The following is a 13468-nucleotide window of genomic DNA, read 5'->3' as shown; positions in this document are numbered from 1 at the left end:
CTTCTTCAAATCCCTTTTACACATCTACAAAAGATTAGCCTTTCCATTTAGGAAATTTTTGAATTTCTATCTTTTTCCAAGTCTGCCAGATTTAAACCTGCCTTCGAGAGAGCCATTTCTAAAGGAATACCATGTTATTTCTTTCAGCTGTTTTGGCTCCAGACTACAAGCTGAGAAGGCCCATCTCTTATCAGACAAATAACTAGGGGTACATTAAGTTTTGCTCTGAACCCAAAGTGTAATATAGATCTCCTTTCTCCTGGGTAGAAAACCTATCTTGTTTGCATGCAGGGACATAAGTCTTTTCATTGTGAATAGGACCCAGAGTGATTAAACAAGCACTCTTAATATGTTAATTTATAATTTTAATTACAACAATCTTGTCTATATAGTCATTAGTGAATACTAATATAAATATTTTTCTACCTTTTTATTCATCGTGCGTAAGGCAATCATCCTGTTCCTTCTCTGAGGTTGCTGGTTTCCGTCTCATAATGCCATCTTTGTTCCTAGTTATGAATGCATTTTGTCCCTTCCTGTCTTGAATAATCCCTCATTAAGCTAGTCACTTTCTGCTCCATGCTAAAAAGGAAAAATTATCATGCAAATGTGGCCGGCCGTATTAGAAAGCACATCACCCGACTCTTTTGTCGCTGCCCTTCAATTAGTTTCCCTTCTTTGAATTTAATTCCATTTGTTGTTAAAACTACTGACTTGATGTATGGACTCATGAATCCCAGGCTGCTGCCAAGAAAGTGAGGGGGGAATCAAAGGCTCTTGGAAGATCTGCAGAGCTGAAATGAATCTGCTTCACCTTTGACAAGAACACTTGAACAGCCCCGGAGTCCTCTGATGATTCAACTTGGCTAATTATCCAATTATTTATTTCAAGAGTAAAGATGGCATTCTACCACGAGAGAAGTGTAAAGCAGCCTGAGAAATTTGGGAGTGACAGGTGACTTAGGGCCCATCCAAGATAAACAATACCTGTGTAGAAACTTGGCTTCCCATGTGTCATCCATGGCCGCTCTGCTCCCTCTCAGGAAGGAGATCCTGGGCACATGGAGACTTTCTGGTTGTTTGTTTTCTCTCTCAATGGAGATTATTTTTACACTTGCAAACACCATGTCAAATTGCCAGGGCTCTTAAGCAATATTTAAGTTGTATTTCTCTTGATTAAAAGCTTTTGGTTCAAAGCAATACTTTTTAATTGCCTAATGATATAAGTCAGTTCTTAGGGAAAAAAAAAACCCGCACATTTAGGAGTTCATTTGCGATATAACTGAAAAATTCATTGCATGGCAGTAAAACAATTTACTGTTAATTACAAGGAGAAGAATTTGCTGTAGCATGCTCACAGATTGCCATGAATCATGCAGCACTCCTAGAGATTTATAACAGATGTGTAAGTGGGATGAATTAGCAGGGTTTAATAACAGAGGCACAAATCATGCAGACTTCAAGGAGCTTTAATTGATATACTAGAATGTGACGGGCATGAATCACTCAGCCATTCAACAGCATTGGAACATATGGTCAGCTCAATATGCTGCATCTTAAATCGGTTGGTGAGTCGTTGCTTGTCCCATATGGTGGGAGCAATATATTTTTCGTGATTAAAAAAATACATCCATTTTTTAAAGAAATATGATTGTAAAGCATGTTTGTTATTGAGCAGGCATCTAAAAGCCAAGCCGACCTGAGTGTTATTTTTATTTTTTGTTATGATTATTTTTAAACATGGCAGTTTCCCAAAATAAATAAAGGACACTACATGTAATATTAGATCGCTGGAGGCATTCTGAGAAAGGAATCTGTGCTGCTGGCATATTTGACCCCCAGCAAGCCCATGGTAAGCATGGCTGGAGAAGCTGAGATTGTCCTCAAAGCCCTGCAGAGCCGGGTAAACAAGATGAAGGGTGTGTCACTTTGGGGGAAGGTTAGGACTGCCCAACTTGGCATTCTAGCATGATGGGTTTGGTGGGAAATCTTTACTTAGCAGGGTTAAAAAAAAAAACAAACAACAACAACAAAAACCAACGTAGTTTTGATAATAGCATGGCCCTAATGGAACAACTGCTTGGATCACTCTTTTGTTTCTTAACTAAATGTTAGCTTCCTTGGGATCATTAAGAATAATCTTCATAGATAGCAGAACTAATGCCATGTCACTCATGTGGAGGCAGGTATCCTGGCCGACGACTAACTGGTAGTGTAAAATCATGCTTTCACTGTAGCTGGGTCCTGGCAGCTTTCAGAAAGGTTTCTGCAGCATTAGTAAATGTGTCAGACTTGAAAAGGGAATATTGCAAGCCTTAGTCTGTGCTGCCAGGATTTAATGTCAACAATTAAAATTTATTTTGATCCTTACCTAGTGTTTATTACTGTTTGTATACACAGCAGACCTTACTAATACAGAGATGCACTATTAGACAGAATTGCCATCTGTTCCGAGAGAAATGCTGGCATCTGCCTTTGATGCTAAAACTAAAATGATATTATTTCTAACAAAACAAAATTAACTGCTTTTTACTCACCAACTTCACTTTTAAGGGCACAGATGTACCAAGGAAAGGACTGGTTTATGAAATGTGCAATGACCTCCGGGACCAGGACTGCTTTTGGTTTTGTGACTTTTATGAGGCTTCCTGTTGGCCTTTTGGGCATGCGGAAAGGGCATGCAGAAATCACCTTTATAAAGCAGAACCTTACCTTTGCAGTGCTCTCACTCCGTAGCTTCAGTTCTTCGTTAAAATAACAACTGAAATAGGTAAAACTTGACTGAGTTAGAGGCTTGAGTCCCTCCAAAATATTTTGACAGATGCATCCTCAAAAATAAATAAATGAAACAAAACTCCGATGAAAGAAATGGAATAGGCAAAAATGCTAGAGAACCAAGTCTCCATTGGTCCCACAGTGACCCCTTTAGGAAAATACAAACTCTCTTCTCTGCTAGGCTATTAATTTTTTTTTCTCCCACACTGGCATATATAAAAGATTTATATGCAACACCCCTCCTATTTTTTTTTCCGAAGGCCTAAGTATCTTATTAAGAAAAGGTCTCTTGCTGTTTGAAGTTAAAGAATTCGGAGGACCAAGGACAATGGTAACACCCATACTGACATAAGATCGCTGGGACACTTTCTGAGATGGACCACTCGGATTCTATATATCACAAAACAATAAATTGTGTCACGCCCATGTTTAATGCGTGTACACAGTGCATTAACTGTAACTATAGTACATTTATTTGTGCTGGAGGAGACTTGAAAATGATTAAAAAATCAATACTCTGCTGTCAGGCAGGCAAGTGTTACGATACGTTTAAGAAACTAATTGCACAGGCCCCATAAAAGCTTCAAGTTTGTGTAGCAAGGATGCCATAATTACAGTTGGAGCAACTACCTCTCATATTAATGGTGGGCTTTAGGGAACAGTGGCAGTGGCCGTCACCTTCATAGTGCATGTGTTAGTTCAGAAATAATGGGTCCCCTTCTCTCTGGTCCTGGGCGGTGTTAGTTATGACAATTGATCTACCGTCACCTGAAAGGAAGTGGCAGCAGTGTGTGGGGACCAAATTCACTGGAGGTCTCCGAAAGTCGTGCTGTGCAGCCTTTCTATGGCACGGCAGACATAGGAAGATCGTGTTGCATGCCACATTCTGGGTAAAGAGATGATGGCTGAGAGCTGAAGGGAAATGCTAAGGGGCCATGGTCAGCTTCCTTGACGTCTAAGATGACCTGTATGTCAGGCTCCCCTGCTGGTTTTCTAATTGGGAATCACTATTTGGTCCATCTCAACTCAACCATGTCTCTCCATGAAGACATACTAAAGAAAAGAGAGATCAAGTGGTAGATTAGGATATTTCTGAGGTGCTGAGCCTCACATAGAGCTGACCAGGAAAGGGGAAGGAAGTAGAAAAATATATTTTGTTCTCTAGAGTCAGAAAATTGTTGGTCAATAAGAGCACAGAGTGACTTGTAGGTTCCTGTGGAGACTCTTTCCTCTTCTGTTCACTGACTGCTGAGCAGAGTGTCTGCAGACTGGGGATTCATTCTTAGGCCCTGGTCTCAGAGCCTACATGCAGTTATCAAGGAGGAGCAGTTTTTGCAAAGTAACATTTCCTGACATGGTTTTAGATCCTTGAGAAAAAAGTCAAAATAATTTTCTTTTGATAAAATGCCTAAGGATGTCTTACATCACACTATACCCTATACATCCTGAACTATGGAAACTGTGGTCATATCTGGACGCTGGGTCCCACAGCAGGAGGTAGACGGTATCAGGTATAGTGAATAACTTACCACGCAGACTTCACATACAAGGTTTAGAACACAAATGAAGAGATTTGATGCAGAAGAGCTGTGAGTCTGTCTTGCTTAAGACTCCACATCCCATAAATTTCACAAGTGTGAATTTATTCATTACAATATGCCATTAATCAGATAATAGGGTAACAAATGCTGCATAAAGGAAGTGGATTAGCTGAGTATTTTAGAACGCTTTTTATAAAATATAAAGTTAGTAGGGAGCTGAGGAGTTAGCTCAGTGGATAGGAGTACTTACTGTGTAAGAGCAAGAACCTGAATTCAGACCCTCGGAACCCACCTGGAGACCAGATATAGCTGTACGTAGGTGTCTGTAACCTCAGTGCTAGAGGATGGGTGGAGATGAGAGAATTGCTAGGACTTCTTGGGCAGCCAGTTTCACTGAAGAAAATTGGTGAGATCCAGCATCAATGAAAGAGTCTTTCTGAGGGAGAAGGTAGATGCTGACAGGGTAGGACATCCAATGTCCTCCTCAGGCATCCACAAATGCACATGAGCAAACATATTCACCACACATGAAGAAACACACCGCCACACACATACACACACAAATTTAGAAAAGAACTGGGCTGTGTATTTTAATGGAAATGACAGTGTTAATATTTGGCTTTGAAAATTCTGCCTCAATTTGTAGGAAGGAAAACTCAGGCAAATAATATAAAGTTTAAATGATTTTTCTGAAATATTTGTAGCACAAGGAATTAAGGTGAATATAGATATAACCAACCGTCTTATTAAATAAGAAACACAGAACCAATGTAAAGAAGAAAGCCAAGAGATCAGAGCTCAGAGCTAAAACCTTACCCTTCCTCCTGCGGTGGTCCTACCTCTCTGAAAGAGACCTAATTCCTGTGTGTTTGTCTTTATATAGTCTTTCTGTTCTGCCTTCTCATTGGTTGTAAACCCAAACACGTGACTGCCTCATCACTGCCTGTAAGTACAGCCCTCCAGGTCTTAAAGGCATGTGTCTCCAATGCTGGCTGTATCCCTGAACACACAGAGATTTACCTAGCTCTGCCTACCAAGTGCTGGAATTATAAGCATACACCACCACCGCCCTGCTTTCCTATGGCTTGCTAATAGCTCTGACCCCCAGGCCACTTTATTTATTAACATATAATTAAAATCACATTTCAGTACAAATAAAATACCACTATAGGTGAAAATATTTTGAGACGTCTAAAGTTGTTCCGCTGGTTCAAAGTTCTCTCTTAGTTTGTTGTGCTATGAGGACAAACCATTTAAAAAACATATGTATGTGTCTATAATCACTTTGTTGTGGCACTCTGACAAATAACCCTCCTTACACTAAGTTCTCTGTGTGTGTGTGTGTGTGTGTGTGTCTGTCTGTCTGTCCAGTTTAATTAGTTGGCAGATCCACTCAATTCCCCCTCCTGGTTATAGAGGATATGGGAAAAGAACTGCCCAGTAGGATACCCACCCTGCAGGAATGCATGGTTCACTCCTTTGGGTGAAGCTGCAACAGAGCAGTGAGAGTTGAGATTTTTTTAAGCAATAGATCAGCAACCAGCTCTAGTTTGACTCATCTTCTGGAAGAGACTAGTCAAGACATTCCAATTGTTTGGTGAAACACTTCTCTGTGGATTGAGAAGCTTACATGTCACCGTGTGAACAGTTGGCACTGGCTTCAGTGGACTCTCCACAGTGTGGTCTTTGTCTATACACTGTTGGCTGGACTGAAGGCCATAGTGAGCTCTCGCCTTTAGAAAGCATTGAGAAAGTAACTACAGAGCCAAAGAAATTCTTTTCATTTTTAGTTTTTTTAGTTCTTTACATTTCTGATTAAGAAATGCTGTGGATCATGCTATCAAGGTGGAGAGGCATGGTCCACAATTTCACCATTTTCTCCCATGCAGTTGGTAGAGCTACAAGGGAGGCAATCACATGGGCTTTGGGAAGGAAGTTCCTCTGTGAAGGGTCTTATTCTTCCAATGCTGAAAGTTTAAAGTTTATCCAAGCTTCAAGTATTTAGTTTAAAAGGAATGGATGTAGAAAAAATGTTTCTCATTTGAAAAATTTGAGAGAGGTCTTCTGAATATCAGTGGGAGTGGGCTGGATGGAATTTTTCAAACGGAAAATGTCATGTTCATGTGCTCTAAACACTGGAGACTCCTATGTGGAATGCAGAAACTGTACCAGTGGAAGGGCTCCAATACCATTCTTTCTGTGTCTGTAAAGTAAAAGGGGCAGGTGCAGAGAGAAGAGGATTGTGGTACCCAGAAGCCACATGCAAATGCAGGGTGTTATGGTATGTGTTTGTAATGCCTGCACTAGGAGTATTCCTGGGGCTGACTGGCCAGCCAGTCCAGCCTAATTGATCTGACCCTGGCTCCAGGCTTGTAAAGCATCCTGTGTCAAAGGAGACTGTCACTGTTCAAGGAGTGGCAGAATAACACCTGAGATTCTCCTTTGGTCTACACACACACACACACACACACACACACACACACACACACACACTACACACACGAGTAACACACGAACATGCACACATGTGCACACATACAAAGAGTGAAATTATAAAGAAAACCTTGTTAATTGTTCTTTTCCTTGCATTGTAGAGCTCCATACTAAATCCATGAGAGGCCTTCTTGCTCACCTGAGCCTGTAACAATGCATAGACAGCCACAGAAAATCATGCAAGGGAGTTTCAACTCCAAGAGATTCAGGCTAGTTTATCCTCCTATTTTGTTTTGGATTATTAGAATGACAATTGAGAGCACCCCACCTAGCTAGATTTTGACAGAGAATACCAAAAGAAGCCACGCATATAAGATTCATACATGTGCAAAAAACATCACACAGATTCCTGCAGCAGAAGATGAATACAGTTGTTAATTTTCTATTTAAATCTATGAACTTTTTGCTCTGCTCCTTCTGAAAGTGGAAATAGAATTGTAACTGGCTGCCTGTCTTTAGAAAGTTGGCCAGCATTTCCGGGTAACTAGTAATATTTCTTTCTATGCTCGTAAGGTGAATTTCCTCTCAATACTTTAAAGATTTCAGCTCTTGGACTCACACCACATTATGTTTCTTAAAACAGGAAATGATTTTTTTCTGTACAAGGCTGTGTTAATACAAATACAGATTAAAAGTCCACAAACATAGTTTTGGTTCTTGGTCAAAGCCTTGGCTATAGTCCTGTTCATTCCGTTCTTTACTTTTACCCCTCAAGTTTAGCCTACATGCTTAAAGTAGACATGACTGTTTGCCTGCTCCAGATTGTTTAAAGCAAAGTGACATCATTGAAGCTGGGCCCATCCATCATTGATGGTCCATTCCTTCAATTCCAGCACTCAGAAGGCAGAGGCAGGAAGATTGCTAAGAGTTCCAGGTCAGAAAGAGCTACATAAAAACCTTCTCTCAAACAAACAAAACTATGTTATACTTGAACATTGGCCTTCATTTTCAATAACCCGGCTGTTAGATTTTCCTTTCATCAGGTTACATGGAAAGTTTTGTCAATGTTTATTAGTAGAATCTCTTAGCAGCTCCAAGGAGTTGTCACTATTCAGGATCTGAGTGTTCTGGGTCTTATTGTCCCTCAACTGTGGTCAATGAGCAATTACTGAGACAAGTCTGAAGCCATGTCTGGTGGCATGGTCACCTCAGGACCAGCTGTGCTTCCAGTTGCTGCAATGACTAGAACCCATTGTGCTTACACTAGTATTGGTAAGGTGCTGTACAGGCGATGTTCTATTTGGCCTTCAGAGTGGTGTTTGCTTGTCTGTTTGCTTTAATTTATATAATTTCTAAGCCTAGGGTAAAAATCAGGAAATTGCACGTGAAAGTGGCTGTCGTACTAAAGAATACAGAAAGAGAATAGTTAAGGATACAAAGATGGTACCCACTGTACCCTAGACAGGCAGTGCACATGGATATCATTTCACATGCATTAAAATATCCAAAACCTGCCCTGCAGTGGTGGCATGGATACAATGGGACAGCAATTTTGGAAGACACTAACATGTTCTTAACATATGGCCCAGTGCTTCTAGCCCCTTGGAATTTTCCCCGAGGACTTGAGAAATGACAATAATACAGTAACGTCTGCATGCATGCACATTTATATCAACTTTATTGATAATTGGTAAAAAAGAAGTTGATCACAACCTGCTTCACTGAATGGATGGATAAATAAAAATATCCATATTTTTTATATAGTGCTGAAGCCGAGATGCAATGAAAGAAATATTACTATTTCTAAGGAGAAGAAAACAACTTGAAATCAATGTACACTTTATGATCCCAAATACTGTGGGAAAGGCAAAAAACTATGGTGACTGTAAAGAGAACAGTTGTCATGAGGAGTTGAGGATGCAGACAAATGGCTAACAGAGAATCTTGGCAGAAGTGAAAATACCCTGTATAATATTGGCCATGGTGGTCGAAAGGACTTGGTGGACTGTGGTAAAGGTCAACTTCAAAGTCAGTCTGGACTATATAGAAAGGCCCTGTCTCAAAACACACACACACACACACACACACACACACACACACACACACACACACACACACAGCCATTTATCCATATATATGCTGTATGAAACTATAATGATGGGTATGTGTTGTTATACATGCAGCAGTGAACCCAAAGGCAGGCAAAGCTGGACTTTGGATGATGTGACACCTCAGTACAGGCTCATCCATTGTGAGACCTGCTCCTGAGAAACAAACATGAGGGGAAGACTGTGCTTCTGCCAGGCATGGAGTGTGGGTAAAGGCCATGCCTTCCTCCTGATCTGTGAATAAAATCTGATCAGTGGGCAAACTCACTTGGTACAGGCTCTGCAACCTGGAAGGAGAGAAACGATTCCCTCAAGTTGCCCTCTGTATGCCCTCAATATGCATGCCATGATAACAAGCTCATGAGCATAGGTGCACACACGCACATACCACACAATAAATAAATGTTGAAAATTTTAAAAACTGTTTGTCTATGAAAACAAACTATAGACTGGGCAGGTAGCTGAGAGAGGGTGAGGCCCTCTAGATTAAAACCCAGTCTGGTAAGAATAAAAATAATAAAATGAAATAAACATGATTTAGCAGCCCAAAGTCATTGATCCTGCATTAGCAATCTTTAGGGGGACATACTGGTCTCAAGTCACCCATACCCTGCTCCTGCAGACCACCCCTTCCTCTCCTTCCCCCTTGCCCATGTCCATTATTTCTGCCAGCTGCTCAGTACCAGTGCAGGTCAGAATAAGAGGCTCCTCTTCTGTTAGCAGTGCGGGTCATAGGCTGGGCCCAGTTCAAAGGGGTTCTGTAGTTTCCACATAAGGCAGGCTCCACTCAGTCAGAGACATCCAGAGGGAGTCACTGAAGGAGACTTTGAAGTCAGCAGGCATACAAACAAGGGCTCAGGGTACCTGTAGTGGCTATCATAGCTGTTATTGGGCCAAAAAAAAAAAATAGAAATTATTTCCAATGAAAAATCTTTCTCGGTGTGTGTATGTTTTGTGTTAGGAATTTGTAGTCATTTAAATGTTGTTTAGTCATCTCTGAGCTCAACTCTGCATTCTGTTTTCCATTCATAGAGCTCTTGAGGCACCTATGACAGCAACTGATCTGACTTCAAGTGTGAGGTGCACAAGGGTGTGTCTCCCTATTTCATTCAGTGTCCTTCTGTGTCCTTTTGCCATTCAGCTCCTGCCCAGCTAAGGTCTCCCGTGGTGACAGGAGTCAACAGCACCACAGTCCATCTCTGGTGGCTTCCTCCTGCAGAAGTCAATGGTCCCTCTCCTGTGTACTATCTAGAAAGGAGGGATTCCTCTCTCCCAGCTCCCATGGCTGCTATGACAAAGGGAACCTGCTTCATGGGAGATGGTTACTGCAGATTTCCCAGAACAGCTCACCCAGATTTTATAGGTAAGTGTATTTGACACTTTTATTTGAGAAGTGCTACGCCCCAAGGTGTTGTCTATTATTTTGATATCTCTTTACAATGAATTTTTTATGGTGTCTATTTATAGAAAAATGAAGTCAGCCTTTTTATAATAGTAGCCTGATTGTGTCAACACATCCATCCCTTTAGGATTGTGTTGGTGGGGGTCAGATAGGAGGCAGGTGAGGAAAGGAAAGAGAGGAGAGCTCATTGGATCAAAGTGTGTCCTCAGGCAGCCTCCATCATCATGTATTAGAGTATCCTGTTGGTGAAAGGGTTTCAGAAATGCCTCCTGCCCACAGAGAACACATGTGGTCACCAGAGCTTGTGGAAAGAGTCAGAAGGAGCATTTGCCCTTACTGGGCAGAGGGTGGCATCAGGTATCTGAGGGCTGTTTGATTCCCACCTTTGTGTAGCTGAGTCCACAACTGTTAATGTCTCCTGTTCTGTGGGAAGCATTGGGGGAGACTAGTCTCAGGGAACCCACCTTCTCCGGATGGCACTGTGGTAAAGCCAGGGAGGTTTGTGCCTGTCACAGGGACAGAGTTTAAAAGTGTTAACGAATGACAGTGAAGGCAATATTTGGAAACATGAAAATCAATGCAAATAATACACGTGTAAAGAGTAAGTTCCTGCGTGCAGTTCTATTGCTGTGAAGAGGCACCATGACCAAAACAACTCATGTAAATGAAAAGATTTTAATATTTAATTGGATGATTTATGTCCAGACTTCATATTTCTGTTTTTTAAAAAAATACAAGGGGCTTGAAGAGATGGCTCTGTGGGTAACACATTTGCCATGGAAACATGAGGACCTGAGTTCAGATCCATAGAACCCAAGTTAAAGCCAGAGGTGGTAATGTGCGACTACAAGGCCAGTGCTCCGGCAGCATGATGGAAGTTGTAGACAGGAGAATACCCAGAAGCCTCAGGCCAGCTAGTCCGGCCTGTGTAACTGTGAACAACATGGAGGCTCTTCCTCAAACAAGGTAGATGACTGACAGGACCCATACCAAAAGTTGGCCTATGACTTCCACATGCTTATCATGGCATGAGTGCCATACTTACACACATGAAACCACACACACACACACACACACACACACATATATATATATATAATGTGTAAGGTTTATGTTGTTACATAAACTTAGATATTGGCTTAATCTGTGAGAAAATTTTGGTAAAATACCACATTTTAAAAATATTAGTATGTAAAGACAAGGAAATGGAATTTGAGCTGGAAAATCCAATGTCGCTGTTTTGATTTTACCTAAAAGAGTAAACAGTTGGCTTATGGGTGAAACTGACTACTGATGTATGCGTGTCGTAAATCATGATTACCTGTTAGCTGAGATATATTGAGATTAATGTGTGCTTAACTATTTTCCCCACACATCAAAATCATCATAATTAAACATTGAATTCAAGTTCCCCGACATGCTGAACTTCTGCTTAATAACTTTCATGATGGAGAAACAACAAAAGAAAGTCAATGTAGGTTATGAAGAGGAAGTCTCAGCTGATGGACTCTTTCTCAAAAGGAAATAGAAGCTGTCTCTCTGGTTGAATGTCGGCTTGGGGCACATTTCTTTCAGGAAACAGCATTCTGTCTCCATTCAGTTGTTGCTAGCTATAGTAAGGACGTCTGATCGGTCTGCAGGCCAGCCAACAGGCAAGTTTCTGACGGGATCGCCTACTGTTGCTGTGTGAAAAGATAGAGTGGTCTGTCCATTCCTAATAAATTTAGTCATCCTTGCTGTCTCCCTCACTGGCCTCCACCTCTGAGGTGCAAGGGCCAGGGGCAGATGCAGAGTCTGGGAGCATTTCCAAATTCCTCTTTAAAAAACTTAAGCCATAAACACGGACCTCACTGAGCAAGATCCTTCTGTCTATCACACAGCCTCCAGCTGCACAGAATGTACTTGAGATGCACATCCCAGTCTCAGGGGCTCTGGTCCCCAGAGCATGGCTGATTTTCCTGAGAAAAGGAAGGGGCGTGGCTGGTTTTCATTGTGTACTTGACTTTCCTTAAGATTCCTTTTCACTTTCTCTATAGAGAAAAAAATAGAGATGTGTGTGTGTGTGTGTGTGTGTGTGTGTGTGTGTGTGTGTTAAATATTATGTGACTGTGTGTGTGAGTGTGGGTATGTGCACATGCATGGGCATGCTGGTGCCCACCGAGGTCAGAATGGAATTCCAGTCCCTGGAGGTGGAGTTATAGGCAGTCATAATCCCCAACCCCACCTGGGTACTGGGAATTGAACTCCAGTCCCCTGCAAGAGCAGCCAGTGCTTTTATCTCCTGCACTGTCTCTGCAGCCCTCCTTTTAATTCTTAAAACAACCTTCATAATTGGCTTGATCCTTTGGCTTAACTGCCAGATTTGGTTAAATGATTTTATTATTTTATTGAGATGGGTCATTTATCTACATTTGTGCATTTATCCAATTAGTGAGTTAGAGCAGATTTTTCAAAACTACCTTTGTGTATGGAGAGAACAATATCCATGTGCATGTAGGAGCGCTCAAGTGTATGTGTGTGTGTGTGTGTGTGTGTGTGTGTGTGTGTGTGTATGTGTGTGTGTGTTGTGAATCGTATATAGGTCAGAGGACAACCAGGGATATAATTCACTGGGCACCATCCAGCTTCTCTTTGACTACGGTCTCTCACTGACCTTGAACTTACCAAATACATTAGACAGCCTGGCCAGAGTCCCACAGATCTTGTCTCTACCTCACCAGCACTGGGGTTACAAGTGTACACCACCCTGCCTAGTTTTGTCTTGTTTTAACTTGTGAATTCTGTATTTCAAACTGAAGTCCTTATGCTTGCAAGGCAAGCACTGTCCTGACCCAAGATGTCTCCCCAGCCCCTCAAAACAAACTTCCCAGCTTTCTTTAAATATTCACCTTCCCTAAACAGGGAGCTAAGTGTAACCAATATTACTTAGATTTTTCATTTATTCCTGCCAGTGCCCAACAGCAGTACTCCACCCTTGAAAGACACTAGGAGACAGAACTGTGCAAGTAGCTCACCCAAGGTACTGGGACTGTTGATGTCAAGTTGGAACCAGGCATTGAACTGATTCTGAATCAAGGGCTTGGGGTTGGCCACACCATAAAAGGGAATTCCTAAAGACTATTCCTTCAAAGTTAGGAAATGAGAAATATACAAAAGTAGTGATTCTGAGAAGAAGGTGTATTGGTGGAAGTTTCTGTCCCACCAGCAGC

At 41.5% G+C, this 13468-nt stretch overlaps 1 protein-coding gene across 1 annotated transcript in view; it reads left to right on the top strand.

The window, feature by feature from the left end:
* The window catches only part of Ush2a (usherin), a 688259-nt gene that overhangs the window by 190582 nt on the left and 484209 nt on the right, over positions 1–13468 (top strand). Inside the window, 1 exon segment of the mRNA XM_028876752.2 lies at positions 9999–10220. Coding sequence (XP_028732585.1) covers positions 9999–10220 — 222 coding nt within the window.

Source organism: Peromyscus leucopus, chromosome 15 (genome assembly GCF_004664715.2).
Source record: "Peromyscus leucopus breed LL Stock chromosome 15, UCI_PerLeu_2.1, whole genome shotgun sequence".
NCBI lineage: Eukaryota > Metazoa > Chordata > Mammalia > Rodentia > Cricetidae > Peromyscus > Peromyscus leucopus.
Note: the sequence above shows the minus strand (reverse complement) of the source record. Positions and strands in the feature narration are given on the sequence as shown.